General features: G+C 42.8%; 11 protein-coding genes across 13 annotated transcripts; all 11 read right to left on the bottom strand.

Moving 5' to 3' along the window:
- Positions 1–18: 18 nt before the first annotated feature.
- On the bottom strand, positions 19–774 carry LOC145702903 (uncharacterized). The gene is made up of 3 exons (XM_081780198.1): positions 551–774; positions 372–503; positions 19–327 (listed from the first exon to the last, which is right to left on the bottom strand). The coding sequence occupies exons 1-3, from the start codon at positions 644–646 to the stop codon at positions 40–42; spliced, it is 516 nt and encodes a 171-aa protein (XP_081636324.1). The 5' UTR covers positions 647–774; the 3' UTR covers positions 19–39.
- Positions 775–827: 53 nt separating this feature from the next.
- Positions 828–3945, bottom strand: LOC145701602 (uncharacterized). The gene is made up of 6 exons (XM_081778814.1): positions 3498–3945; positions 2682–3291; positions 2459–2634; positions 1532–2414; positions 1138–1457; positions 828–1093 (listed from the first exon to the last, which is right to left on the bottom strand). Exons 1-6 carry the CDS (start codon positions 3745–3747, stop codon positions 828–830), a joined length of 2505 nt encoding a protein of 834 aa, XP_081634940.1. The 5' UTR covers positions 3748–3945.
- Positions 3946–4228: 283 nt separating this feature from the next.
- LOC145704208 (eukaryotic peptide chain release factor GTP-binding subunit ERF3A-like) lies at positions 4229–6604 on the bottom strand. Its single transcript, XM_081781650.1, has 6 exons — positions 6396–6604; positions 5941–6354; positions 5781–5901; positions 5398–5732; positions 5040–5347; positions 4229–4995 (listed from the first exon to the last, which is right to left on the bottom strand). The coding sequence occupies exons 1-6, from the start codon at positions 6585–6587 to the stop codon at positions 4722–4724; spliced, it is 1644 nt and encodes a 547-aa protein (XP_081637776.1). The 5' UTR covers positions 6588–6604; the 3' UTR covers positions 4229–4721.
- A 526-nt stretch (positions 6605–7130) lies between these two features.
- Positions 7131–10742, bottom strand: LOC145704205 (ubiquitin carboxyl-terminal hydrolase 36-like). Its single transcript, XM_081781647.1, has 11 exons — positions 10493–10742; positions 9930–10075; positions 9686–9880; positions 9342–9550; positions 9158–9295; positions 9004–9114; positions 8719–8960; positions 8236–8670; positions 7804–8188; positions 7625–7762; positions 7131–7576 (listed from the first exon to the last, which is right to left on the bottom strand). Exons 1-11 carry the CDS (start codon positions 10702–10704, stop codon positions 7499–7501), a joined length of 2289 nt encoding a protein of 762 aa, XP_081637773.1. The 5' UTR covers positions 10705–10742; the 3' UTR covers positions 7131–7498.
- A 294-nt stretch (positions 10743–11036) lies between these two features.
- On the bottom strand, positions 11037–12256 carry LOC145704212 (transcription initiation factor TFIID subunit 13-like). The gene is made up of 4 exons (XM_081781657.1): positions 12089–12256; positions 11826–11951; positions 11458–11782; positions 11037–11410 (listed from the first exon to the last, which is right to left on the bottom strand). The coding sequence occupies exons 1-3, from the start codon at positions 12216–12218 to the stop codon at positions 11700–11702; spliced, it is 339 nt and encodes a 112-aa protein (XP_081637783.1). The 5' UTR covers positions 12219–12256; the 3' UTR covers positions 11037–11410; positions 11458–11699.
- Positions 12250–12836, bottom strand: LOC145704211 (uncharacterized). Its single transcript, XM_081781656.1, has 2 exons — positions 12614–12836; positions 12250–12482 (listed from the first exon to the last, which is right to left on the bottom strand). Exons 1-2 carry the CDS (start codon positions 12791–12793, stop codon positions 12300–12302), a joined length of 363 nt encoding a protein of 120 aa, XP_081637782.1. The 5' UTR covers positions 12794–12836; the 3' UTR covers positions 12250–12299.
- A 187-nt stretch (positions 12837–13023) lies between these two features.
- LOC145704209 (uncharacterized) lies at positions 13024–15022 on the bottom strand. Of its 2 annotated transcripts, none has more exons than XM_081781651.1 (7): positions 14811–15022; positions 14672–14757; positions 14266–14353; positions 13732–13801; positions 13400–13601; positions 13207–13348; positions 13024–13141 (listed from the first exon to the last, which is right to left on the bottom strand). In XM_081781651.1, the coding sequence occupies exons 1-6, from the start codon at positions 14982–14984 to the stop codon at positions 13327–13329; spliced, it is 642 nt and encodes a 213-aa protein (XP_081637777.1). In that variant the 5' UTR covers positions 14985–15022; the 3' UTR covers positions 13024–13141; positions 13207–13326. The 2 variants fall into 2 exon arrangements, with proteins under 2 accessions (XP_081637777.1, XP_081637778.1); XM_081781652.1 differs by having other exon boundaries at positions 14266–14361; positions 14680–14757.
- A 12-nt stretch (positions 15023–15034) lies between these two features.
- Positions 15035–19373, bottom strand: LOC145704206 (lisH domain-containing protein ARMC9-like). 2 transcript variants are annotated; one of them, XM_081781648.1, is made up of 11 exons: positions 19224–19373; positions 17701–18473; positions 17588–17657; positions 17132–17443; positions 16826–17090; positions 16655–16750; positions 16232–16509; positions 15794–16113; positions 15477–15650; positions 15312–15428; positions 15035–15266 (listed from the first exon to the last, which is right to left on the bottom strand). In XM_081781648.1, exons 2-11 carry the CDS (start codon positions 18288–18290, stop codon positions 15167–15169), a joined length of 2322 nt encoding a protein of 773 aa, XP_081637774.1. In that variant the 5' UTR covers positions 18291–18473; positions 19224–19373; the 3' UTR covers positions 15035–15166. The 2 variants fall into 2 exon arrangements, with proteins under 2 accessions (XP_081637774.1, XP_081637775.1); XM_081781649.1 differs by having other exon boundaries at positions 15851–16113.
- A 1965-nt stretch (positions 19374–21338) lies between these two features.
- LOC145704210 (protein OPI10 homolog) lies at positions 21339–22051 on the bottom strand. The gene is made up of 2 exons (XM_081781655.1): positions 21688–22051; positions 21339–21586 (listed from the first exon to the last, which is right to left on the bottom strand). The coding sequence occupies exons 1-2, from the start codon at positions 22049–22051 to the stop codon at positions 21417–21419; spliced, it is 534 nt and encodes a 177-aa protein (XP_081637781.1). The 3' UTR covers positions 21339–21416.
- A 62-nt stretch (positions 22052–22113) lies between these two features.
- Positions 22114–24916, bottom strand: LOC145706029 (putative ATP-dependent RNA helicase DDX23). Its single transcript, XM_081783543.1, has 9 exons — positions 24670–24916; positions 24392–24624; positions 24181–24347; positions 23820–24130; positions 23460–23778; positions 23087–23412; positions 22728–23037; positions 22511–22681; positions 22114–22409 (listed from the first exon to the last, which is right to left on the bottom strand). Exons 1-9 carry the CDS (start codon positions 24892–24894, stop codon positions 22210–22212), a joined length of 2262 nt encoding a protein of 753 aa, XP_081639669.1. The 5' UTR covers positions 24895–24916; the 3' UTR covers positions 22114–22209.
- A 620-nt stretch (positions 24917–25536) lies between these two features.
- Positions 25537–26815, bottom strand: LOC145706034 (transmembrane protein 33-like). Its single transcript, XM_081783547.1, has 6 exons — positions 26650–26815; positions 26521–26604; positions 26299–26382; positions 26105–26258; positions 25933–26066; positions 25537–25890 (listed from the first exon to the last, which is right to left on the bottom strand). Exons 1-6 carry the CDS (start codon positions 26775–26777, stop codon positions 25746–25748), a joined length of 729 nt encoding a protein of 242 aa, XP_081639673.1. The 5' UTR covers positions 26778–26815; the 3' UTR covers positions 25537–25745.
- Between the last annotated feature and the right edge of the window lie 12 nt (positions 26816–26827).

The raw sequence follows: 26827 nt of genomic DNA, 5'->3' as shown, positions 1-26827 counted from the left end.
CGATAGTCATTTCTCTTGTTATGTTTTATTTGCAATTTATCAATTTTCTACAGGCTGGTCAGGGACGTGCTGAACAAGAAAGGTTCCACCAGCGATCTCTTCTTCAGTCACTGGCACGAGAACTGTTTGCCCGAGTCCGTCACCGATCATACCGTCGTGTTCCATCAGCTCGACCGTGTTTTCCGCTTCCGTTCCTTCCATGCTTTCTTCTTTTTCATCTGCTTCTTCATTTTGCTCTTCTTCAGCAGCCATCGCTTGCATCTCTTCCTTGCTCAGTTTGATCACACAGGCAGCTTGGCTTTCCCTGTCGAATATTCCGTGGCGGCGCTAGAGTAAAATTCATGAAAACCAAGCTTGAAAAGAAATCATACCAGGACATGTCGTTCGAGATTTGATTTCGTAGTAAATCGCGATCTGCAAAGAGAACACATGTACGGCTTCATGCCAGTATGAGTAAGCAAGTGTCGTCTAAGAGATGACGCCCAAGGAAACGTTTTCCCGCACTAGAATTTAAAATAAAAGTCTCTCATGGCAAAAGATTCAATCATACTTTTGGACACGGTCTTTCGTCAACTTTCCCGTTCGCTCTGAGATTCTTGAGCTTGATATTCTTTGTTTTTGGCTCTGCTGGTTCATCGTAAGTCATTCCAATTTCCTCGACGTAATCGCTGCTGAGGACGTTGCTAGGAAGAACTTCCACAGGTTGCTCCGAAGGTTTATCATTTTTTGATTTGATGACAGGAAGCGTCTTTAATATCGCTGGCGTCGTGACAACCTTTTTTGGACTCGAGAAAGAAGCATGTAAATAACATGCAGCATGTGAAATGCTAAATGTAAATCTTTTGAGCCCATCCCTTTTGTTTCTGCGGGCTTTCATCTGTATAAACTTCTTCGTAGTTCACAACATTCGTCGGAACATAGACTGACGCAGAATCAACTTTTGTTGTTGATGCGATTGGAATACTGGTCGTATCGAGAGGCACAAATACTCCAGGCTTGTCTCTCTTTTCCTTCTGTTTTTGCGTAAGTTTGAAGCTTTGGTTGCCTGATTTAACCGTAAATTGAACCTTCGGGGGCGTTTTCGTGGAGCTTTCTACAAAAACAATCAGATGAATTGACGATGACTACGATAGTTACCTGAAGTTTGATTTGCCCTTGCCTCTCGGACAATCGCTTGTGTTTTGAACAGTGTGTTCGCTTTTTTGAAGTCGATTGGCTTGGTCGGTGACGGTGCGGGCTTGATGGCCAGATTATAGACGAGCTTGCCTTGTCGAATCTGTGGCACTTTGGGTAGCTCAGGAGGATCTTGGTAGTAATCGATTCCGTTGATGGTTGGAATAGGCCCGTTCCCCATTGACAGGTTCTTTCTATTCACTTGCTTGACAATTGACTTGACACCTGCTTGAGAGGTGCTGGGTAAAGTGCTCACATCATCAGATTGATAGATGACAGTCGGAGTAGATCCTTTACAAAAGGTTTTATATCAAGTTATTGATGCTTTAGAAAAACATCTGTATTGTAAAAATAAAAGTCCTTTCCTTGTGACTGAGTCGTGATTAAATTTGGTTGAACAATGTTCTTCACAACTGCTAGTTGTTTTGGTGGCTCCCCAGGCTTATCGTGGAGCTCTACAAATTCTACATTCGCCAAGTTCTTGCTTTGAAGCTGTGCGAGATCAAAAGTAGTCTTTGGTGTTGGATAGGGGAGCTTGCTCATGGTGCGGTTTTTGTGATTTTGAATGTTGCGCATAATCGAGTGGAGCGAGGAGTCTTTGAGGATGTGCACGTGATTGCCTTTTGGCCGTTTTTTTCGGATGTAGCTCTTGACTTCTGCTCGGCACCAGACAGGCGACGGGCCAACGATGTGCTTGTCCAGAGAGTTTTGATTCTTCACTCGATCATAAATTTTAGTGAACTCTTCATTCGTGACATGTTCGCTGAAAAGGATATTTTGTCTGAGAAAGCCCTTGAAATCCTTCCAGTGGCGATACTTGATGTGATCATGAGCAAGTTTGAAGTCGTGAAAGCCACATTTGCAAATATCACATTTGTAAGGAAACTTGAATGTGGGCTTCTCAGGCTGCTCTTCTTCTGCGTCCTGCTCCTCTTCGCTCTCGCCTTTTTCCTGGCGCTTTGTTGTTTTTCTCTTGAGTCCTGTTTTTCCTCTGAAGCTCACTCTTCCACCTTTTGGAACTTTGGTCAAATCCTCGTCGAAATCGACCATTTCAGCAGCTACCTCTCGGTCGATGACGTTATGTTTTTGCATAATATGGGCGATGCAATTGCTTCTGCAAGAAAACGCAGCTTGGCATGTTGAGCAATAGAAGGATCGCTTGTCATGGATCTTCATATGATCTCGCAGCGACCAGAAATCATCGAATCTCGCGTCACAGTGCATGCATACCGTCTTTTGAGCTAGAAAGTCGTTGTTGATTTCAATATGAAAAAACGGGTCTTACTTAGTTTCCAAGACTGTTCGCAATCGTTTGCCTTTTGGACGGAAAAGTCGTATTGGACATGCTTTTCGATTTCGAGCTTATCCGTCAGCTCGTGGCGCTTTTTAATGTGACGCTCGCAATTGGCTTTTGTCGTGAATGCATATCCACAGACGGAGCAATTAAATGGCCTCTGTCCACTATTTTTTGATATTTTAAGAAAATGAGTTTTCATTTGGATAATTACCTGTGCGTTTTCATATGTCTTGTCATTAAAGATTTTTCCAATGAGCAGTAATTGCAGATGGTACATTGATAGCTAGACACATCTGGATGTTTGGACCGTTCATGCTCGTTCAAGTCCTTTTCTGACGGGAAAAAATCATAGCAGAGCTTGCAAGTAACGTATCCTTCGGGACAAGTGTGTTCCTTTTCAGAAACCTTCTTCCGCTTTCGTTTCGAGGACCCTTTAGCTGGACTTTTCGGTTCGATCTTTGAGGCAGTGGCAGAGAGTGTGATCTCCGTTTCTTTTGTCACGGGTGTTGGGACGTAGATAACAGCTTCTCGTTCTGTCAAATTTGAGGTGGGTTGAAATTGCTTTGGCGATGAAGATGGCGAGCTTGGTGGATCATTTCTCGGCATAATTTTGCGAAGCCCAAGTGCTTTCGCGATTGCCTCGCTTTCATCGTCTGAACCTGAGCCAGCAGCCTCAGCATCTTTTTCTTGCGAAGATTCTTTCCCTTCTTCATTATCGCTGTCCTTTTCTATCTTCACGGTCGAAGAGTCGTCATTCTCGACGGTCTCGTCGTAATCCGAAATGAGTGACTGGTTGAGCGGAAATGTGCCGCCTTCAGAACCTGAGAAAAAAGGACTGACAGTCTGTTTTTGAACATGTTTTCTTAGCTTAAATGATTGTGTCAGACTGTTGACTGACTGTTAGCGTTCAAAGCAGTCTACGAGACTCAAAACAGCATTTCAAATCAACATTACATAAGGATGTATTATTGACAGTCGCGCTCAGACATTCCCCTCATCAGGTTGTTTTGACAAAATGGGATCTTACCTAAAGGTTTCTCCGATATAAATTTGCCAGTTGTTGCATCCCTAACAACTGCCTTCTTCTTCCTCCGAGCCCTGACAATCGTGGTACCGCTGTAATCAAACTGATTCGATCTGGTAGAAGTTCTAAGGCGTTTTTCCGGCAGAGCATCCTCGTCACCTTCCTCAACCTCGTCATCATAATCCCGAATCTTCTCTGGTGTCTCTGGTTCCTGGTTAATTCTCTGGCGAGAAGAGGCTCTTCTTCCCGTCATTTCGTTCCTCAAGTGACGCGTCGCCTCAACCAAGCGCTGCCCTTTGTTTTCCAGCGATCAGTTTTCACCCAACTGGAGGACCAATTCAAAGCGCGCCAAATTCAACTTTCCGGCGGGATTTTCAAAATACTGTCAATACAAAAAATGACCGCAAGAAGGCGACGAGTCCAATGATGAAGAAATCAATCAAGTACAGTCATTTAATAAGCCGTAATTAAGAATATTTAAAGAATAAAAAAATGCGTAGGTGTCTCCTCCGCAGGGCTGCAGTAGGGGCGACAGAGAGCGCACCATCCAAGGACAAAAAGAATTTCTTCCACTAAAAGGGATGAAATTAAACGACGCCGGATCTTCGAATACACAAGGTTTTTGACCTGCTTTTGGTATCAAATACGTAACCATGCTACTGATAAGATCGATAAGCTTTCTTTGGCCAGATAAAAATGAAATTCTCTTCGTTGATTTCACCTTTTTATCGCTGTTGAGTTGTCTTTTTTCTTTATTTATTTGGTTAGGGACGTAGTAAAGACTTGGATTTTGGGGAGTTTGAGATTTGGTTTTGGGGTGAGCAGAATGGGACATTGATTGAACTAGATTTGAACGCTTGTTTGAGAAAAATTGAGTTAATAACTTCAAGACGTTCTGGGCAACAGAAAGAAATTTGTTGATCGAAGATTTCCTTTCTTCTTGCCTTCTTTAGAGTGGAGACAGGAAAGACGATTGGAGACCTTCAATAAGCTGACTGTATGTTTGTAAAAATTCTAGCAGCAGGCTCCCGGAATCGGCTGGACCAGGAGATGCTGAGGTTGAGTTGATAGAACTGATATTTTCCCTAGAGTGCGCGCAGATGACCCATGCAAAAGTCACCTGCGCGCGATGACGATTTGAAAAGTTTATATCTTGACATGATCTTTTAACGCTTCTAAGTGGATAAAATCTCAAGTAGAAAGACCATTTTCCTGTCCGTGTTCATTTCATTCGATAATCTTCTTGATGACGCCCATGGCGATGGTTTTGCCTTCATCACGGAGAGTGAATCTGCCCATGCTTGGAAAGTCGTCAGCCAGTTCCATCGCGACCTGGCACGGCAGCTTGAATCGCACGACACCCTGGTCGCCTTGCTTGAGGAAACGCGCGCCGGAGAATTTCTCCAGCTTTTTGGTCTTTCTGTTGAACTTGGCGAGGAGTCGCTCGACGGTGACTTCTTCGACGGCTGTGTGAAGATGCAAAACGGCCGTGAAACCTTCTCTGAAATCACGAATCAGTCGATGAAGCAGTAAAATAGGACTTACGAGATGATAGACTTGTACTCTGCGATTTGGACTCTTCCGTCAAAACATGCCGATCTTTTGCAAACATTAGCAGTGTCGCACAAAACGTATCCCTTTCGAACATCGTCGTCGTTTTCAATCCCTTCGAGACGGATTTTGAGGTTTTGTCCGGCAATCCCAACTGCGACTGGGTTGTCTTCGAATTCCATCGAGGAAACTTTGACTTTCCGACCGGATGGCTGGATGACCAGTTTTTTGCCTTTGGTAAGCTTGCCCATTTCGAGCTTTCCCATGACGACGTGGCCCATGTCTTTGTATCTCTGGGCGACCTGAAAGCGACATTTTAGAAATTTGAGCAAGAAAAGAACTTTGGACTTACACAAAACCGAACTGCTCCTTTGGTATTTCTCTCAACAGCTGGCAGTTGATCCAAATAGTCAAGAAGCGATGGGCCCTTGTACCAGGGATGCTTGGAGACATCAGAATCCTTGACATTGACGCCTGAGAAGCCGGATAGTGGGATAAAGTGGAGTTGCTCCTTTTTGAATCCAACTTGCTTGAGGAGCCATGGCTTCATCTTTTCGAGAATTTCGTTGTATCTGTTCACGTCCCAGCCTGTTTCGTCCATTTTGTTGATAGCAACGATGAGACGCTTGATTCCTTGGGTTTTGACGAGCATTGCGTGCTCTCGGGTTTGTCCTCCCTTTTCGAAACCTATTAAAATTTAATTTCAAGAAGGATGAAAAGAAAACCCAAACATACCAGCTTCAAATTCACCCTTTCGCGCAGAGATGATCAAAATCGCGAAATCAGCCTGAGAAGCACCTTCAATCATGCTCGGAACGAAGGACTTGTGTCCGGGAGCATCGAGAATAGTGAAATGCTACGAAACATTAGTTAAGTCCAAATGAACTGATTTTACCTTATTCTCAGTTTCGAAAAAAGCCTTTCCATACTCGACAGTTTTGCCCTTGTCTCGCTCCTCATCGTTGGTGTCAATGCACCAGGAGAGCGCCCACGACTCTCGATTCTTTTCTTTCGACTCTCTCTCATACTTTTCCAACGTTCTGCTGTCAACCATGCCGGTTAACTTCAAGATCTGTCCACTCATCGTCGATTTGCCCGCGTCGACGTGTCCGATGAAAACAATGTTGACGTAGTCTTTTGTTGCGCCCTCTTCCTCGGCTGGTTCCTCTTCTTCTTCTTCGGGCTCAGGAGTAGCCACCTTCGGTTCTACTTTCTTTGGTTCTGGTTCTTTTGGCTTTTCTGGTTCTGGCTCTGGTTCAGGAGCAGGTTCGGGTTCCTTCGCTGGCTCTGGGGCTGGTTCATCATCATCCTAAGAATGGAATGACTTTCAATTGAAAAAGAACGGATCACCCTGTCCCAATCATCTTCTGGCTCTTCTTGCTTTGGTGGCTCGGCTTGAACAGGCGCAGCAGCTGCTGGAGTGGGAGCAGCAAAAGCCTGTCCAGGGACAAAAGCCGGTGCATTCAAATTGCGGCCAGGGACGAACTCGAATGCATTCGGGTTTAACGACATCTTCGAAAACTGATTTGTATTGTCCGACATTCTCCACTCTAAAATAAAACGGATGAGAGTGGATTTTCTATGAACTAATGCCTGTGCAAGACATTTTTTTCGAAATCATCAGAGGTGAAGGTCCCGTCTAGTCTACGACAGCCGGGATTAAAGACAGAATATGCAGAAACTTCGCCTTCTCTTTTAGTCCCCAGGTTGAGGAAGATCAGGCCAATTAGAGAACTTGTTAGATAGACGATGCCAAACTCTATTTCAAGAGCGATCAGATACCCGAGCAACCAAAGAACCCAGTAGAGCACATTCACCCGGCCAAAGAGAGGGACTCTTCTCCAGTTTTGAGCGATCATTTGAGCGGCTTTAGTACTTGCCAAGTAATTGGCTATTTTACAAATAAGAGGATAGAAGGGGAGATAGTTGAGCAAAGAAGAACTCGAAGAGCTACTACTAGAACCAAACGATGAAGAAATTTTTGTCTTTTCGTATTGCTGCGCTTTTTTGCGTCGATACTCGGCCAATTTGTCATCCATTTTTTAATATTTTTCTTTTCTGAAGACAACAGAATTAGAAGATGAATTCGACAACAGGATTTATTTCACGCCGGCACAGGATCATTTAGATACGAGTAGACAATACTGGCACAAGATGAATTGAAGTCGATGGGGGTTGTTTTTTCTTTTTCAATTTATTTTTTTCTTCGTTTATCTTCAAGCTCCGTATTTAAAAGGGGTGTGTGAGAGTAGGTGAACACTTGAGCGGATAGTTGCTCTTCAGAGTGAGTGGTGGATAGAAATCGAGAAATATGAATTATCAGAACGAGAGGAAGCAATAACTTATACAGTAGAAAGTGAATAGATGAGATAAAGATAGACATTTTACTGTGATAAAAACCAGACACTCAGATAAATTCTGTACAATTAACTATTAAAAACAATCTTCACTTCTCAGCGTTTGATGCTTTGGGAAGATTGGACTTTCTGAAAGTGGTTCACGCTACTCCACGACTTACTTCTTTGAAGATTCTAAAATATCAATGATGAAAATTTCCGAGTTCTTAATGTAAATTCAACCTTTTCGAGCTTTAACTTCTTCGTCTTTCCCTTGTCAATATCCAACTGTTCCTTCGAAATTATACTTCCCGCACTTGCTGCTGAAGCAGCTCGATCTCGCTGATCCAAGTTATTCGCCTTTCCATCCCATCGATTTACCTTTAGCTTGGATTAATATCAAGTGGAAAGCAACGAGTTACCTTTCCGAGGCCCCAGAATGAGCCCCCGTTTCCTAAATTATATTTTCTCTTTCTGTTTTCTTCGATTCTGTCTTTTCGTTCATGAAAGCTCTTCATCAAGCCATCCTTATCATCCGACTTTCTTGCCTCCTTCTTTGGACCGTTCGAATTGCTGTTATTGAAACTGCTCTTGGCTTTACTCGTATCATCGTCTGACTCATCGCTCGAATATCCAACAAGGCCGGAGATGCGTTCTTTCTCCGTCTTTTTCTCTGGCTTTTGACTCTTGAGCATTCCAATTGTTGAACTTATCGAGTTCGAACGCTGGAATTGATTGTTGTTGTGCTTCGGCGAAGGAGCAGAAGATCCGTTCTTCGCCTGTTGGTTGTTTGATTTGTTTCCAGGGCTAGAAAAAGAACATGAATAGTAGACATAAGGCGAGCTAGTAGTTACTTGTAAAAGAGTTTGTTTCTAATCGGCTGCTGCGGCGACGAAACTGGCGACATTTTCGGCGACTGTTTTGGCGACTCTCTTGGCTTAGGCTTTGGTGAGGATTTAGGCGATTGTTTTTCGTATTTTCTCTCATCGGGCTTTGTCACTTTGACGGTCGTTACAACTGGCCTGGTTGGTCCAATAAACGACTTTTGTTTCTGTGGCGATGGTGAAGGAGTACTGACGAAGGGATTCTTCGGCAGTTGATTGTTCGTCGGCGTCGTCGGACTCGAGGCCGGGATCTTTGCCGGAAGAGGAGACTGGACTGGAGAGCTGTTTGGTCTCTTTGTCTTTTTACACCAAAATGGCGTATCAGTGCGCACGTAGTAAAGCATGTACGGCTGCTGGCGCAGGACGTTTTCCAAACTCGTAGGTGTGACGCAAGAGTCATCAAATCTAATTAAAACAAGTTTAATTAGGTCGACTCAATTTCATCAATAGTACCTGCTCCAGTTTCCCTTCGCCGTTCTACAGTAACTGTAGTAATGGCCGGAATTGACAGTGAATCCAGCGTGGACCAGAATCGCATACAGCTCGTAATTGTTGTCCATTTTCGAATAGGAGCAGAATTTTGAAATGTCAAGCTTCGATGGGAAGCGAATCTCCCGACCGTTCTTGTTTCCCATGATGTTGAATCGTTTCAGAGAGATTGCCAGAACATTTGGAGGGCGATGAATGGTAAATCGCTAGAAAAAAGGCTAGAAAGAAGACTTGAAGGACTTTCCTTACCTTTGCAGCCCGCGTAGCTTTTTTGCATTTATCGCATTTGTACATATTCCCGTTGTCGAGAATTTCCGTCATTGTGAAGTGCCGAAGACAGTCGAATAGCGAATCGCAGCCCTAGAAATGCGGTTAGATTATAGGCGACGGGAGCGATAACAACCTTCATTTCCAAATTAACATCGAGAAACGACTCGAAGGTATCGGAATGATTCTTGCAATTTGAACACGTGACTCTTGAACGAAGCCAGCCGCCGAAAACGCGATGTGGTATCGACGTCGTCTCCTCGTATTTGTCGACCTAAAAAGCCGAAAGTGAAAGAAAAATCAAAGACTTGAACACGAACCTTTCCAAACTGACGAGTACAACTTCTCAAAAGCGCGTCCATAAACAGTCTCGTGAATTCGTGGGCGCATTCTTGCCGTCCGTGGCTGAAATGAGAAGCGATCTGTTTCAGATGTTGTACAATCTCGTGCGGCCTTGTTGCTTGTCGAGGACCGAGGTTTTGGAGCTGGCGGATGAGCTTGGCGAGAGATCTCATCGGGCAAAATGCTCCTGAACGAGGAAATATTGAAATTTTTAACGATTTTGCAAATAAATTTTTAAGTATTGTACTTTTGGCGAAACCGCTTCGCAGCTCTCTACACAGGTTGCTGAGCCCGTTTGAATAGATATAAATGATTTTCTTACCATGATTTCTAACAGCAGGATGATTCTGCGGAACAGAGAGAATATTAACTAGGGGCGCAGTGTGCATCAAACACTGCAAACTGGAGTTGAGATAGCAGGTGTTGCCTAAGTTGTACAATCCACCGAGGAGCTTGACTTGATTCGGGTTCCATTTCAAACCGATGTTGTCAACCGGAAAGAAGTTGCGCTTTGCCTCTGAATAGCATTTATCAATAAAATCGATGCAACGAATTTCGCGGCCAACCTGGGATGCCGTCTTGAGCTTTCTTGGGCTGAGGAGATTCCGATATTGATTGTTTTACAGTTTGACTATCGTTTGAGGGAGATTTTGGAACTGGCTGTGGCTTCGCTTGGAACTTGTTGTGAGGGGAGGGGTTAAATTGCTTCTTTTGGTGGTGGTTCCAAAAATGACGCTTTTTGAAAAACTAAGATTCAAGTTTTTAGAATTTCAAAAACACTAGGTTTGAAGAAAAGCCGCGTTCGGCTCGTGAGGCCAATAAAATCAGTTCTACGGTCATTTTAGCCGCATTTAATGCCCTATTTTATGATTCTTAAGCCGCGCGCGGCTATTCTAACCAAACTTTTTGAGTAAAATAATTTAAGATCCTAAAAACTTTCCTTCATTTTTGAATATTAAAAGTTCGACTAACACTTTCACTATTTAATTTTCCATTCCATGATTACATCACGGGGGAAGCCATAACATTTCAAATTCAAACTGGCCAATTGTAGCCCGAGGAGATTCCTCCGCGGCCAATCGCGAAAATAGGAAAAGCGCCAAATATCAATTTGGAACCACATTCCTTTGGGGTTAAAACAATGTATTTCGATTTCAACTGTTCAATGTCGGTGGCGATTTCTAGTGTCGGCGGCGTGAACTTGACTGTTGGTAGCGAGTTCTGCTTCTGTTGGATTTTCAGCTTTTGGTGGAGGTCAAGATCGGAGGAGTGCCCATTTTTGGAACTCCTTGGGTTGTGGAGGGATGAAATCAAACGACTTTCGATCGCCCCATTTGCCATCTGAATTGGCGGACTTTTTATTATCTCTGGAACAGCTTCTTTCGTTGAAAAAAGAAACATTTTTCTATCCATTTGCTATTAGCGGAGGCTAAGTTTATCAGACTCGAAAGTATTTTTGCTTATTTTGAATTCTCGAAAAATGAGGTTCGCTTATCTGAAAAGACTTCGCTTTTTCTAGATTTTGAGGGCAGCGTTAGTCGCAGATTTTTGAAAGCCGCGTGCGGCTTTTCTCAACTCAACGGGCGAAGAAGCTTTTTGTTAGCCGAAAGCCGCAAGTGGCTTTTACTCTTGAAAGGACTTCAATTTGAAAGTTTCAACGATTAAAAATAATTTGCCAGTTCGGAGATCATTTTTAATAAAATTTCACAGTTGTTGAGTTTTAAGAATGTAGGAAAGAAGTTTCACTTTCTGAGAATTTCACGGGCAAGGTACAAAGCGCCGAAAACAGCTGCAAAGAGAGTGGAAAAATTGACGAGAAAGAGGTGCTTCGTATTGGCGACGGGGATGGTCAAGTAGAACGGATCTCCGTATTCGGTTTCGATTTCGCCGTTTGGCTGGATAAAGTTGACTTCTGGCGAGGGGATGAGAATCTCGCTGCTTGAGTGCGGGCCAGCGGGCTGGTAGCGAATGTGAAAGGGAAGGAGAACAGAATTGGCAGCCAGGTTGCACGAGAAAGAGTGGAAACCCGCCTGGTGAGCGGGAATTTCTGAAAAAAGGATCGTTCGTTTGTTGAATAAAATGCATTAGCAGTACCTATGTCGATAAATTTGCTCTCCCCATCGTCGACCCTAAATTGAAACTTCTTCCTCTGCAATTCGTAAACATCAACGTAAAAATCCGGCGTAATTTGCCAAGAAAGAAGAGCATTAGAACCGCGTCGCTCTTCAGAGAGCGTTATATTCAGCTGGCGATGTAGTCCTTCTCCGACGATATGGAAAGAAGTTGACAGAGCAGGAGAAATGTACAGAAAAATGATTATCAGGAGGCGAAACAGGTTACATGTGGCCATTGTCGTCGAAGCCTTTTCGCGCCTTTTTGATTTCTTGGTCGAGATAGATTAGTTCCTTCGCTCGAGTTGCTAGAAACTGAAATAAGGAATCTGTAAATGTCATTTAGCAGACCTTTTCTCTTGTCGTTTCTGATGACGTAAGCAAGAGCTTCGAGGTTGATCTTTCCCGACTTGCCAAACTCGATCGCCGAGCGTGTAATGTCCTGTATGTACTGTATGACAAGCTCCTCAACGAGATCTGAATGAGCGATCAGATATAAATTCATGCATAATTGAAGACTCCACGAAGATCGAAGATTCGAGGATTCAGTTGCAATACTCGCAAATTATTTACTTGCTCTCTACAGGCTAGAACCCTACGTGTTGTGTACTTACTGACAGTTTCAGTGTAAGGATTGGGGTCGTCGCCGAAGCCGTAGAGGAGGCAGCGCACTTCTTTCGAGAAGTCGATGCGTTTGTTGATGTTCCCTGGTCGGTCCCGATTGTCGTCCTCGTCGTGGTCCATCAATCTGAAAAGCGAAAAAATTTAACAAACATGCATTTTGAAATAGTTTATAAATATCCATATCAAGCAGTAATGATCAGTTCAATCTTTTCTGTGCCAATGCGTGCCTTCTCCTGGCCATTGAGTTTTCCTATTAGCGCTTGAAAGAAACTGTTGTCCTTTTCCTTTCGCTTGTCGTTGCTGCTCGATTTCTTCTTGAAAGTCTCGGTGTTCGTCAACGATAAGGCCTTCCTCTCGTACTTCCCGTAAGAGCAGATGAAATTGCTGAACACAAAATTACAACTCCTGATTGACAGGTTCAATTCAGAGTGACTTGATGTCAAAAAAATTTTCCATCATTATCGAAAAAGGGAGGAATCAATAAAATATGACGCTGATAGGTGATAAATATCTACCTGTATGTATGGAGTATTTAAGTGGTTGCAAAAGGCCTCGTCAGTAAACTTGGGCTGCGCAGCCAAATGGGTTTCGATCCTGCCCGCCGTCTCCAATAATTCATTCGGCAGGCGTCTTTGAGCTTTTTGACGCACTCGATACAATTGACGCAAGTACAGCGCCTGGCTCCGATTCGCCATCTCTAAGACGGATGAGCTTATTTTTGAACCGAAATGGAATGCATTGATTTTGACTGAAAATAATATCCAACCTCAATCCTATGGGAATTTCGATCCTATCAGTAATCAGTCACTTTTCTGAGCGAATAAGATTGCTCGAAAAATAACTCGTAATATTCAAAACTGTCGAGCAAATCAGATTAGTTTATGGCAGAAAATTTGTCTTGAAGGGTGTTTGTGATTGGTCGGAATTGAATTATATTTTTTATTGAAGAAGGTTGGCAGTGAAAGAGAAGATTTTCTACTATTATTGCTGTGACTTTTTCTTCTTTTTCTTTTTCACCTTTTTGTCGTCTTTGCTGTCGCCGTCTAAAAGTGTTGCATGAGCGGAGAGTTGAGAGTGCGGCACGTGTGTGCGACGATTATCGACAAACCTTCAGCTAAGCTGTCCTTGTATTTGCTCTTTTTAGGCTTGGCGGTTTCATTACCCGAGTCCGCCGCAAATATGTCAACCGACGTTAGCTTCGTTTCATTCTTCTTCTTTTCGCCTTTTATCAAGTTCCCCAACCAGAAAGACTAAAAGAACAGTAGTTACTCGCCACCGTTATTCGTAACCGAAAGTAGCACCTTGGGCTTCCTTCGCGGCTCTTTCCATCGATATCTTTCTTGGCGGAAAGCTTATCGACGCGTTGGGATGGAACGGAATCAACCGATTTATCCTTGCTCTTCTCCTCCGACTTCCTACTTTTCGGATTGACAAAGGTACTCTTATCAGATTCAGTGCAAGATGAACATTTCCAGATCGTTCTTGGATCTGACGCGGTGATCGCTGAAAAGAAGAATAATTCAGAGACTTCACGTATCAATTCCTGCAACTTTCTAGATCCCCCTGACAAAATTTCAAACTTTTAAACTGATCGTAAAAAATAAAGTGAACCTCAAATACCAAATTCACGAACCTGGCACTGGCGGCTTGTGACATTCTTGGTGGAAATATTGATGACATTCGGAGCACTCGACTTTTAGTCCCTAAATAAAATGTTTAAGATATACATTTTTTGAATTGAAATCAAGGAAGAGAAAACGCCCCGATCGCGAAATAAAAAAAGGTAATTTGACATGATAGAATGGCCCATAGGTTCAGTTGTATAATTCCATTGATTGATTATCATATGTGTGCGATATAGTACGGGAGGCGATGTTTCGAATGATGTCGCTGCTGAGCCTCGCTCTCCTTTTTGACGTCGCGCACCGACATGGTCAACACCACAGAAGAGACAGTCGCGTTATGAATTTTTTGTAAAAAATAAAAAAAAAACAAGAAGCAGAGAATCCTGTATGTTTCTCACCATTCAGCTCATTGCTGAGTATTCCGCTTGTGTGCTTGACAATACAGTACGGCACTGATTGTAAGGCACGCGGTGAATGCTAAGCAGTGAGCTCCTACTCAACGTACAAAAAGGATACTGACAAGAGAAAAACCAGTGACTCACCTGTTTGCCCTTTATTGACGGGTCTCCACAAGTTTTACAACTCTCGCTACTCGTAGAACTTGACGCAGCCGATAGAACACTCCCTCCTTTTTCTGGGTTAAACGCTCTTTTCGACGTATTGACTTACGTATAATTTCGGGGGATGAAATTTAATAAATACTGGAAAATCGAGAATCGACGTACAGGCACTGAGCTCACAGAGCGAGCCCGGCTGCCGTGGAATTGAGAAAGTAATGGAAATAAATTGAAATATTGATTGTGACACAGGGGCACACAGCCACACAACGCGTTCTATCCGAATAAGGGCACGAATTCCGAGGCAAAGATAGACCGCCCTAAAGCGCCGTAAATCTGGATGACAAAATGGACTAGAATCGATATTGTTTTCCAATTTTAACCCATTCCTGATTTGAGATCAAAACCAGATTCCAACTCCATACGAGGTTTTTTCTCCGATTGTCCGATTGCTTGAGCCGCCTTGCGCTTGTCACTCTGTAATAATGAGCGGGTAAATAGGGGATGAAATGAAAAATGAGTCGACTTACTTTCGCCTGGACAGTCGTCAGGGGCGAAGCAGAGCGCGTGGTAAATAGCTCATTTGTCATGTCCTTTATCCCTTTGCGCCCTTCTTTGCCGCCGACTTGAAGGAGTTTGATGCACCTGAGCAGAACGGGGTCCATCTCAGGGAATTTACCGAGCAATTCGTCAATCGTTGCCATTAGCAAGAAGCGACCCTCTGAGAATGAAATTGAAAACAAATCGATTTCGAGATTTTAAGCTGTTAGTATTCGGTTTTGCTTGTTCGGGGAACATGTATAAAAAGGAGATTAAAAAGTGTAAAAAAATAAAAATGCATAAGAAAATCAGTGATCTGGAATATTTGGAATATTTTTTTCGTTGTTCATTGATGGAATGATGCTTTGCTTGAAGTCATGGAGCGTGAGGGGTAATTATTCGGAGAGGAGTTTAAATCCGGCGTTCGTGGAATTTTCGGCCTTTCACTTGAGAGAGAGGGTTGATTTCGATTTTGATTTTGCTGGACTTACCCAAAGGCGGCCATATAGCTAGCATCTGGAGGCTGATCCTGCTCTTTCAAGCGGGTCTGATCGCGGCTAGCAGCCGGCCTCGACGACGCACGGCCAGATGACACGCTGCCACTTTCCCTAAACGATTATTTCAACACAAAATATATGCATTATTGCTATACGCACGGTCGTAGATTTTCTTTATAATTGTAGATTGTATGTACAGACTGGGATTGAGAGGCTCCAGTATCGAAAATCTGTCGAAGGTCAGCAGAATCAGAAACGAATTTGGTATTGGATCGGGCGTCGAGGTTCACCGATTCGCCGACCTCTGTCGAGTTGTGCAGCATGTCGAATGTGCTGAAAATAAAATGAGCAGCGTTGTTATGCAGCGTCACGTGATGCAATAGAATGATCGATTCTATTAGGAACTAATGAAAAGCGCTAAGGAGGAATTTTTAGTTTCTACATCATCTGAAATCAACGAGGATAATGTACTGCACCTAATTTCGTCACTAAACGGCTCTGTGCTACTGGAGCTCAATACTCGGTCGTTATACCGTTCACGATTGGCCCGCGCGCCGGGAGTTCCTGGCCGGAACATTTCCTCCTTGCGTGGCTGATTATTCGCGTTCGCTCGATTCGCGATAAGATAAGTTTGCAACACGTCGATATTCTGACTTGGAAAAACATCTTCTACGTCCAAATCGGCCTCGAGGGAGTCGCCATCTTCTTCGTCATCGTCGTCACCTTCTTCATCGTCGGAGTCTTGATCCGCGCTTTCAGGCTCTTTGTCGATTTGCTTCCTGATGTATTCCAGTTGCTATTTTAAACATAAACTTAAATTATCAATGACAGATTTTCACTAAAATGACAAGGGACAAATGGGCTTTTCATAACCTGTCAAAGCAGCCCTTGTGATGCCAAAAATCCAAACTTACAGTTTTATGAGCATGATCTCCTCTCATAAACGAGTCGATAATCTGTTTCAATCCAATCTGATTCGCTTTTTCCTTGAAGCTTTGAATGAAGAGCACCGAGAAAAGCGTCCCATTCAGATACGACTTCAGCGACTCATTATCATGACTGAGAAGGTCGGACAAAACGCGCAAGACGTTCTCAGCGTCTCCAGCTAGGGACCAGCGACCAGCTGAGCGCAAACATAGATTGTGAAGGAGAGCGACGGAGTATTCAAGAAGGTATTCGGACATTGAGTCTGACTAGGCTCATTTTTTGTAAAACGTCATGTCACGAAATTTGGTGACTGGAAATCTGGAATTTCCTTGTCTGGAGTTCCAATTTAGTGCAATTAAAATATCCCGATACGTATATATTAAGAAAGAATAAAGTGAGCCACAATCCTGGATCCGCCAAATTCTCGACCAGCCAAGGCATGACTTTATTACTGCGAACCATCTGCGATGACAGAACGCGTCGAAGCGACAGTTTTTGAAGCGCCCCTAATCGATTGAATAATACTCACGGCCAGAAGCAAAAAAGATGATACATATATCTGAAAGCGGAAAGATTTTTACCTAGTAAATGCGGCCTGGAAACAGGATCATCTTCGAGGATCAAAGCGTTAATCAGTGTAGGGACAAGTTCGGTCGAAAGTGATAGATATTTGCGACCGATGAATACACTTGCTAACGTATTAACGAAGCGCTGGACAGATTGACGAATTGCAAGAGGTGTTGGAGGGGCGAGGGATCGAAGGACACGCTTGTGAAAGTCACCTGAAGAGTTGGTGCAGCCTAACACATCGGCAAGGATGTATTCTTTGAAGAAGTTCTGTCGCTCCTATTGAAACGTTTTATGTGTGAAATGTTCATACGTATTACCTCGTAGGTATTACAAAACTGAGTCAGCTTGACTCTCAGGTTCTGATAGAGGCGGCCATTTTGAAGACACTCTTTCTTGATTGCATCGTAATCGTAGGTTAAGCCTGACTTTGACTGCGCTGGTGGAGCGACGGGATAAGGCTGCTTGAAGATTGGATCGGGACTTGGAGCATATCCAGAGAGTAATGCACTAGATGGACGGGCAGAATTAGCCCGTGGCTGAGCAGTTGCGGGGCGGGAAGACAGTTGGTCGCTGAACCGGCGCAGCAGATCGGGGCTCAGTTGAGTCGGCTCGCCGCGCAGTGCTGACTTTTACCGGGGTAAACTGGGATGATTTTTACGCTCTGTGATTAAGAAAATAGTACTGTTGTTGCGGGCACGTTACAATACCGACAAGTAACATTTCGGAAATACCGCTTAATAGACCTTATATCAGATAGAATCCGCCCCTCCCTTGACTAAATCCATCAATTCCAGGCTAAGCTGGAGAACTTGAGCGTAGTCACGCTCCAGTCTTCTTATTTCGCTAAAAGCAAAACGTTACAAATTATTTATAAACAGAATATTACGTTTGCTGCTGACTGGAGCTGTAGCTGAGTCGGTCGTATTCGTTCTTCAGACGCTCCAATTTTCGCGTGTCATTTGACGTCGTCGATGGTAAAAGAGTCTTCATTTTCGCGATGCATTTAGACAGTAAATCTGTGCTCCAGTTGACTTGAAAGATGTGTGCGAATTGTCGCCGCAAGTGTGGCTTTGGCACTTGCCCCAGGGCGAAGTAGAGCTGTGCCTCTTCGCTTTCTGGCATTCGCTCATCATCAATGTCCATGATTTTCTTGACGAACTCCTTTTGACAAGATTTTACATCGTCCTCTTTGGCAGTATTGGCTTGAACTTGTTCGAAGACTGGAAAGAAGGCAAAATATATGGACAAGAAGAATGACAAGTCGTGATCCACGATTCCAGCTTCATTCCAAATAACAAGGAAATTTTGTTCATCGCCGTTGAGAAAGTTTTGTTTTAGGTCGGCGATGACCTGTGGAGTAACAAACGGAATCGTGATTCCTTTTTGGCTAGCTTCTTGTTTTAAGGCATTTGCGGTGAGACCAAGGCTGAGTGACTCAAGTGTATGGAGAACTTTTCCGATTTCCGAAGCACTCATGCTATGTTAAAATTCTTGTGAAATCAAAAACTCAGGGACCATGATGAGGTTTATTCTGTGAAATAAAGCTTTCAGGAAAAAGTTGGTAAAGGAAAGGAGAAATATTGAATCTATGAATTTTCTACTAGAACTAGTCTTGAAACTAGTTGTTGAAGACTTTTGGCAGCGAAGGTTAGGATACATCTTAAGGGTAATGGTATACATCGGCGCGGCGCCGCTCGCTCGATCCGCGCTTCGCAAGAACCTATTTCTCACGAGGCCGTAAAATCTGAACGGATCGAGATTTTTTCGAGATTTAAACAGATTTGGAATCCTCACAGTCTCTTCTATAAACTGATTGAAAATTAAAACAATTTTCAAAGAGAAACAATGTGAAAAGTGCCAGTTTCCTTCAAATGACATTTTCTCCATAATTTGTCATCCAAATTTTTTGAAAATTAGACTGTCTTGTAGAGAATCGTCAGCTCTACAATTCCTGTGTTTCAGATTTTCATTTGGGCTTTCAAAAATTATGTGCGCTCTTTTGAAAAGAGAGTTATTCTCGCCCGCGCCTCTCCGCTTCCTATTTCTCGCGGCGCGCTCCCGCTGCGCTCTTTACAAATTGCGATGTAAAATTAATGAAAGCTTAAAACAAAAATCTGAAACACAGGAATAGTAGAGCTGACGATTCTCTACAAGACAGTCTAATTTTCAAAAAATTTGGATGACAAATTATGGAGAAAATGTCATTTGAAGGAAACTGGCACTTTTCACATTGTTTCTCTTTGAAAATTGTTTTAATTTTCAATCAGTTTATAGAAGAGACTGTGAGGATTCCAAATCTGTTTAAATCTCGAAAAAATCTCGATCCTTCAGATTTTACGGCCTCGTGAGAAATAGGTTCTTGCGGAGCGCGGATCGAGCGAGCGGCGCCGCGCCGATGTATACCATTACCCTTAAATCATAGAAAACGAAACAATCAATACGTGGCACACGGTATAATATATGCAATATGCATATCCCTACGCATCGGTAGATATATCATATATGTTAAAATAAATAAAGCAGAACACAAACTAATCGAAACCATCCAAAGAGGTGGATTCAAAAGGCACAATCAGGCTTCTGTCGTTCTTCGGCATTCTTCAGCGTTAACGAAAATCGATATTCAAGGTCTACGTCTGTCCAATAATGGTAGAATTTCATGAATTCTGGTCCTTTAGTTCCAACAGTAATAAATAGGTCGCTTTGATAGGGTTAAAGATTTTATTGAAAACGAGGTCAATCGTTGTTGATTTCAAGGATCAAGTTCGAGATATTTCATGGTAACCCCTGCCTGAGTAATGAGTGATACGCACAGCATGGCGCCTTTCTGGTAATTTCGCGGACGTCAAAGACTCTCTCCGGACAAGAGCGACCCGTAATGGCTGCACTCAAGTATTCGAGCGCATAATTGTACTTTTTGAAGCAGACACCGAGCTCAAGCGAATCCAGTTCATCCAGAAGGTATTGTAGCGTAAGGACAGGGGAGAACTGTATCCAAGTATTAGCGTCATCCCAAAACGCAGGGCGCTGGGTAATCCGCTCAACGTACTCGGCCACGAACTCGAGCTTGTTTCGATCGAAGTGGTGGAGGTTTTGGTTGATGATAAGCGCCAGCAAACGGCAGGATGTTTCTTGGTCTTGCTGGAGCGATTCAATCGTCGAATCATCATATTCAGGGAAAGCTGCTTTTAGGTATTTGTATGTGTCAGAATCGGTTTTCAGGTAATCCACTGAACAGTTTGGGATAAGTCTTTCTTTCCAGATTTATATAGTCCTTTACTGGTTGGTTGCTACAATAAAAATGATGCTTATTTAAGCCTTCCAATTAATTTTTATTGAATCCTCTACTATGATATAAGATTCCAGATTAACCTTGAAGACTTTCTCAGAAAACCGGTGATCCGATTCATCGGATAAATCAATTTATTTTCATATATTATCGTTTTTATAGATATTAATATATTTTATATTACACGAGGTACGTGCACTTGGAAAAGAAGTTGTGGCCTGAAATAAACTTACATAAATTTGTAGTAATTCCAAGAACCAGGCAAAGTGATGCTAGCACTGCGTCTTTATTTCGTTTCATCTAAAGTCCCGTCAGATTCAAAATTTTCATCACCTACATACCATGCTCCACCGGCTAAGTTCTGCGCGTTTCGGGATTATCAATCTGCTGAACATCGATGATGTAAGAGAGACTTTCCTTCCCACTGGTTTTTCGATATGAAACTGTCATGAAGTATCAAATGAAATTGATGTTTATATAAACTTATAGTGTAATCTATCCTCATCAGATAACAATTAATATCGAATCCGTACATAAAGAAGATTTGAGCCTATTGTCAAGCAATTTGAATCCAATCTTTTGTCGCACAAAGAAGCTGGCAAAGACTGCTCCCAAGAAAGCATAACCCCAAAACCAAGCGTCGTGCGGTTTCAGGTTCATAGGATTGACCCCATCAAGGGCTAAGATGTTCCAGTAGAGCGCTTTGATCCGCTGGAATGAGGGCGAGTATTCTTTGATGGTGGTATTTTCGGTATTTTGTCGGCTTAACATATTTATGAATTTTAATTAAACTTAATTTACTAATTAAGTTTTTAATTCTTCCCACGGAGATATACTCCCTGAGACTATCTCCATGAGTACCTGATGAATATTTCTGCGATTCTATAGCTTTTCGTTCTCTGCATTCGATTCCATTCCTGTATATAGCTCAAAGCTCCAATTGATCCAATGCCGACTAGGCCAAGCCGCCACGCATCGACATATCGTGAACTTGTGATGCCCATGATCGCAATTCAATTATTCAAGTCCAATTTAATTTATCTCTTATCGCATTCTAAAAGAGATCGATTTTTGCAGCAGAACAAAAATTAAAGCAGCTCATCAGGCCCTTTCATGTATCACGTGCTCTCTTTTTGTCTTTCAAAAAATCGTCTAATTTTTGATCTGATCTCTTGAAATGGCTGATTTTGATAATAAAAGTGAATGAAATGAAGGAAGCAAATCTTTGGAATCGATTAAAAAAATAAAAATTTATATGCAGATTTGAAGGCAATTTTCAGCCATGAACTTATTTGAAAATATTTTCTGGCCATTCATCTAAAGTGATTTGGATTTCTTTCAAGCCGCTGCTGAGTGTTACGAAACCATGCCTCAATAGTCGCCAGTGGAACCGATCCGCCGTCTCCGGTAACAAAGCTCGTGCAATAATTGTAAATGCTCTCTGCGATGCGTGTGACGAGGGTGGAAGTATCTGTCGAGACAGCTAGGGAGCGTGTTTAAATAAGCAAGAGAAGGCTCTTTGTTTTGTTTTTGACCTCGCCAGGGTTCAAACAAGGCCTGGTAGGGTGAACAAGCAAAGCATACCTGGCGTGAACCCGCTGACCTCCGTGAGAGGCTTCAACGAAAGCCCAACTTGGGGCCCGCGGAAATTCCCGAATTGATTTCCTCCGGCTCCACTACTAGCTATCCGCTTTAGATTTGAAATTTTGAAGGTCCCGCTCTGCTTCTCGTTCGAAATGAATCCGAGAAAGTGCCAGTGATCTTCCCCGTCTGTTGGGATAGAAATGTAGATACAGACCGCTGCGTTTTCTGGCAGAAGCTCTTGCCCTGTGAGGAAGACTGTCAAAAAGCTGGGCTCGAGCTGATTCAATCTGAGAACGAAGTCGGTCTCGGAGACCCGCTCGAATTCTGTCTGAACTGGCTGACCCGCAAGGATACACCCAAACATTCTGAAAAGCGCTTGTTTCCACCCTAATAGTTCGAACTCTCGATCATTTGAACTTGTGAATAGATTTAATTTTAACGCCAAGAAGATAGAGAGAGAGGGCAGTTGACAAGTCGAATTAAATTCAAAAATATTTTTCTACTAGTGCTTGAAAGTCGCTTTTACTTAACAAAAACAGTTTCATCTTTACGCTTTTTCTGTATAATCGTGCCGGGCTTTTGTTGCGCTTCGGGATGTCTGTCAAGTTCGGGTGGGCAAGAGCTACAGGCACTTTCGATCAGCATCTGCCGGAGATCGTAGAAGTTGTGAGCGTCGTCCTGCGTGAGGAACGTGACTGCTTTACCAGATTTACCTGCACGACCTGAAATGATATTTTTTATCGCGCGTCATAAAGATAATAATCAATTAAAACTGTCATAGATGAACATACGAGAATGTTATAGTCTATCACTGATAGATTACCTGTTCGACCGATACGATGGGTATAATCTTCGATATTTTTGGCCATATCATAATTGAGGACAAGCGAGACATCTTTAATATCAATACCACGACCAGCAACGTCAGTGGCGACAAGCACGTTCTTTTCTCCATTTTTGATGCAAGCAAGGGCGTAGTCTCGTTGATCCTGACCTAAAAATAGAGTAAAAAGACGATTTATGAGAAAAAAAGAGCAAACCTTTTCCACCGTGGAGCGAAATAGCATCGTATCCATACTTTTCCAGTTGTCTTGCAAGCACGTCGCAACCCTTCTTCTGATTGACGAACACGATGATCGGACCTTGATCGAGGCAATTCTCCTCTTCCAAAATCGAGATCATCTTCTTCGCCTTCTGTCCATCAGGAACGAAGTAAGCCTTCTGAACGACGCGATCAGCCGCTTTGCCGACTGAGCCGATATAGACTGTGCAAGGTCGACGCATGAAGGTCTTTGCGATGCGCTCGACGGGCGGAGGCATTGTTGCCGTGAACATGACCGTTTGACGGAACTGAAAAAAGGAGTTTGAGAAATTGTGAACGCAAATCTTCAAAAATAACCTTGTTTCTGTCGAAGAAGTTCTTCTTCATTGCTTCCTCATCCTCAAGCGCCTCGTTGTCCTGCTTTTCGTTAGTTACTGGCATGTGGCTAAGAATCTTCTGGACTTCCGGTTCAAAACCCATGTCAATCATACGATCAGCCTCGTCCAAAACGATATAAGTACACTGTGACAGCACAAGATATCGGTTCTCGATAACATCGATCAAACGACCAGGCGTGGCGATGACAATTTCACAACCCATGCGAAGCTTCAGACCCTGCTCTTCTCGAGAAGCACCACCAATAACGGCAACTGATCTGATTCCGAGAGGGCCACCGAATTTTACTAAAATTGTCGAACTGAACAACTGATAATCATTGTTGATTACTTACTGACTTCCTCTTCAATCTGCGTTGCTAATTCTCTTGTTGGTGCTAGAATAATTGCATAGGGACCCTTATCTGCATCCTCAACACGGATATTTCTGGGCAACGAGTCGATCCAAACCAGGAGAGGGACCAAAAACGCAAGAGTTTTACCGGAACCAGTTTCAGCAACACCGATAATGTCTCGATTCTGCATACCGATGGGAATGGCTTGTCGTTGAATAGGAGTTGGATCTTTGTATCCGACATCGGAAATGATTTTGAGGATGTTTTCTGGAATGATGGATTCTTTCCAGTATCGCATCGGCTTCGGAATATTTCCACCCTAGAGAAAATATAGCAACGGTAAGGAGAAAATGAGGTAACCTTGGTAGCGATGGAGAAATCTTCTCGCAAAATACGCCAATCTCGATCTCTCATCATTTCTAGCGGCTTCTTTCGCCAGTGACGCTCGTCGAATGCCTTTTGCTCTTCTTTCTTCTTTCGCATATCTTGCAGCTCCTTGTTCCTGCTAGACTGATCTTCTGACCACTTTTCGTCGAGAAGCTTTGAGTAGAATGCGCCGGTTTCACTTCGTTGGGACTTGATGTCGATTCCAGCGATGTAGCCACGGCCAAAGAGCTGTACTTGATGACGCTCTCGATAGAGAGGATTGTAGTCGTTTGATGTATCGTCGCCTTTGAAATTTGAAAAAGTTAGAGAGAAAATTATGATATATTTTCTTCACCTGCGTCCCAATCAAAGACGAACTTTCGTTCATTTTGCTTTCTTACTTTCTTCTTTTTCTTAGCGGCTCCAAGATATCGGTCTTTGATCGCAGTTTGCTCTTTTTCCGAATCTTTTTGTGACCTTCTATCTTCTCGCTCACTTCTTCTTGCGTCTAGTTCTTTTCTCCTTATGTATTTTTCATAATTTCGTCACGCGAATGCAAGTTTTACCTTTGTCTCCGCTCAAATTCTGGATCATTTTGGATTCTGCCTTGCTGGAAGATTTCCTTTTGTTTGGCTCTTTGCTCGTCAGCTCGTTTTCTAGCCTCATCAGCTTCTTTTTGCCTCTTTGCAAGCGCTATTTTTGCTTTCTCTGCTTTTGAGATGAATTTTGGTTTTGAAAGCTCATCTTCTTTTGCCTTTTTAGCTTCGATGATTTCTTCTAATGAGAGGGGTGTCGCATTCTAAATTTTTAGTAGCTTTCCAAGAAATTGGCAAGAGTTTCTTACTGTTGATAGTTTGACTTCGTTTTCTTCCAAAAGCGCTGGATTGACAGGAACTTCTGATCCTCCCTTGAGAATGTACTTGATTTTGTCTTCCGAGCTCAACTTTTCTGGGATTTTGAAGATCTCTTTTTCCCTCTTCCGACTTCGCTCGGTCGGACGTCTTTCCGGAGAACGACTACGAGCGCGTTTTCGATAGTCTTTGTCGCTTCGTCTATCATCACGGCCCATCTAAAAGTCGAACAGTAGGAATCTTGAAAAAATAAATATATTTTTGTAAAAAGGTAAAAACAGTTATTCTTCAGGTTCTGGGGTGGTAATAAGTTCCGGTTGGTCGAATAGACGCAAAAGATTCACTGAAGCTTTGTTTGTCTTGTTTTGTTCCTGGAAATCGAAACCGATGTAGTCGGTCGCATCAGCTTGCTCGAGAATTTTTCTATTTTCTGCGCTTTCATTCAGCTTCGATTCGAAATCAAGAGTTACTGATCCTTGAATCAAGTCGCCGTTTTTGATCAGAACTTGAATCAATTGAGGGTTTTTCACGGCGATTTCTCGGAACCATTCTAGTTGATCTCCAAGGCAAAACTTCGTGGCGCAATTGCTGCACTTCGTTATCACCAAATTTTGGATGTACATTGATTGCAGGAGCATTTCGAAGTTAGAGGATCCACATTTGCTGCAGTTGTACTCCAAAAGAACGATGTCGCGGAACTTGGAGAAATCAGCCGTCTGAAGAATTTTCGACTTCGAGCGCATCGCCAGATACAATGGTGCAACTCGAGGGTGAACAAGTCTACTTCCTATGCCGGTACTTGCTAACCATCGCCTTGCTCCACCTTTCATCTGAAGAAAACAAAGATTAGCGACACTCACTAGCTTGACAGTCAAAATTGTAAATTGCAGATAAACTACTTGAGTAAAAAGAAGGTAAACATAAAGATGGGGGGCTTTCACATGCTAAGTTCTTTGTGAAGAAGAATTGCGATAGTTATTTTCTTCTGGGTGCGGTGTAACAATTATCAATTATATTTTAGTCTAAATTGAAATATCTAACATCAAAGGAGTACAGTTTTCAGCGGCTCTTATTGAGACGCAGCAGCTGGCATCGGGGCCATTCGGTTGATCATGGCACTTGCTTTGTAGATCAGATTTCGAGCGAAACCAGGACAGCTTCCTCCAGCGGCGAACTGCATCGCAGCCATATTCAGTTGGTTGAAACACATACGACTTGGCAAATTATTATTCTGCCATTATATAAATAGGGCTTACTTGTATGGATTTCTTTCAGAGCAATATCTCATGAGCAAGAAACGATAATACATGATAGGAAGAAAGATTCCGTTGCCAGTAAATGCGAGGTAGACGGTAATCGGCATCATGAAGATTTCGTTCATAGCGATAAACTAGAACGATGAAGGAAGAATTATTTAGCGCGGTTTACCTGGAGAAGAACTTGATTTTTAGAGCGGATGTACGTAATTGCTTTCGTGAGTAGGCCAATTTGAGGTAGAGTCGTTTCGGTCGAGAGTTTCGTGAAATAAGCGCATGAATGCATAACAGCAAATGCCATCAGTGGAAGAATAATGATCATCATTCTATTTTAATAAATATTTGGAAGGAAGCGTCCGAACTTACGGATTTTTGACGCCCAAGAACATGATCGAAAAAGCAAGATAATGTCCTGAATCTTCCGCCAGTATATTTTGTAGTGTTTGTGCGCTAGAATAACTGGTTAGAGAGGGGTAATTTGATCATAAAACCGAGCGTTAAATATAACGTGCAATGGATTTAATTCAATTATTTTATTGAGTTTTTCTTCGAAAATATAAAACAATTTAGATCCAAAATTGGTCTTACCTAAGCGTCAAATGGGGAACTCGCTGATGGAGGCGAAGGGCATTTGCGGCTGCTGAAGCCAATAAAACCTTTCTGAAGTACGAACTAAAACTTAGGTGTTAGATGGAAGGAATGATTTACAATCAGCACCTATATGGGTTGACGATAGCCATGATGCCCGCAAAGATTGTAAAAACTCGGAGCAGGAACATGCCGAACGAGACTTTATCGGCCTGGATGTACTCCATTGGAGCTTTTCTTTCCCTTTCTTCTGTCATTCTTGAACAAAAACTTTATCGAAACTAGGAATATAGAAATATCTTCGGAC

The sequence above is a fragment of the Oikopleura dioica genome, chromosome PAR, assembly GCF_907165135.1.
Source record: "Oikopleura dioica chromosome PAR, OKI2018_I68_1.0, whole genome shotgun sequence".
Taxonomy (NCBI): Eukaryota; Metazoa; Chordata; class Appendicularia; order Copelata; family Oikopleuridae; genus Oikopleura; species Oikopleura dioica.
The sequence above is the reverse complement of the archived record's forward strand: the minus strand, read 5'-3'. Positions and strand labels throughout refer to the sequence as shown.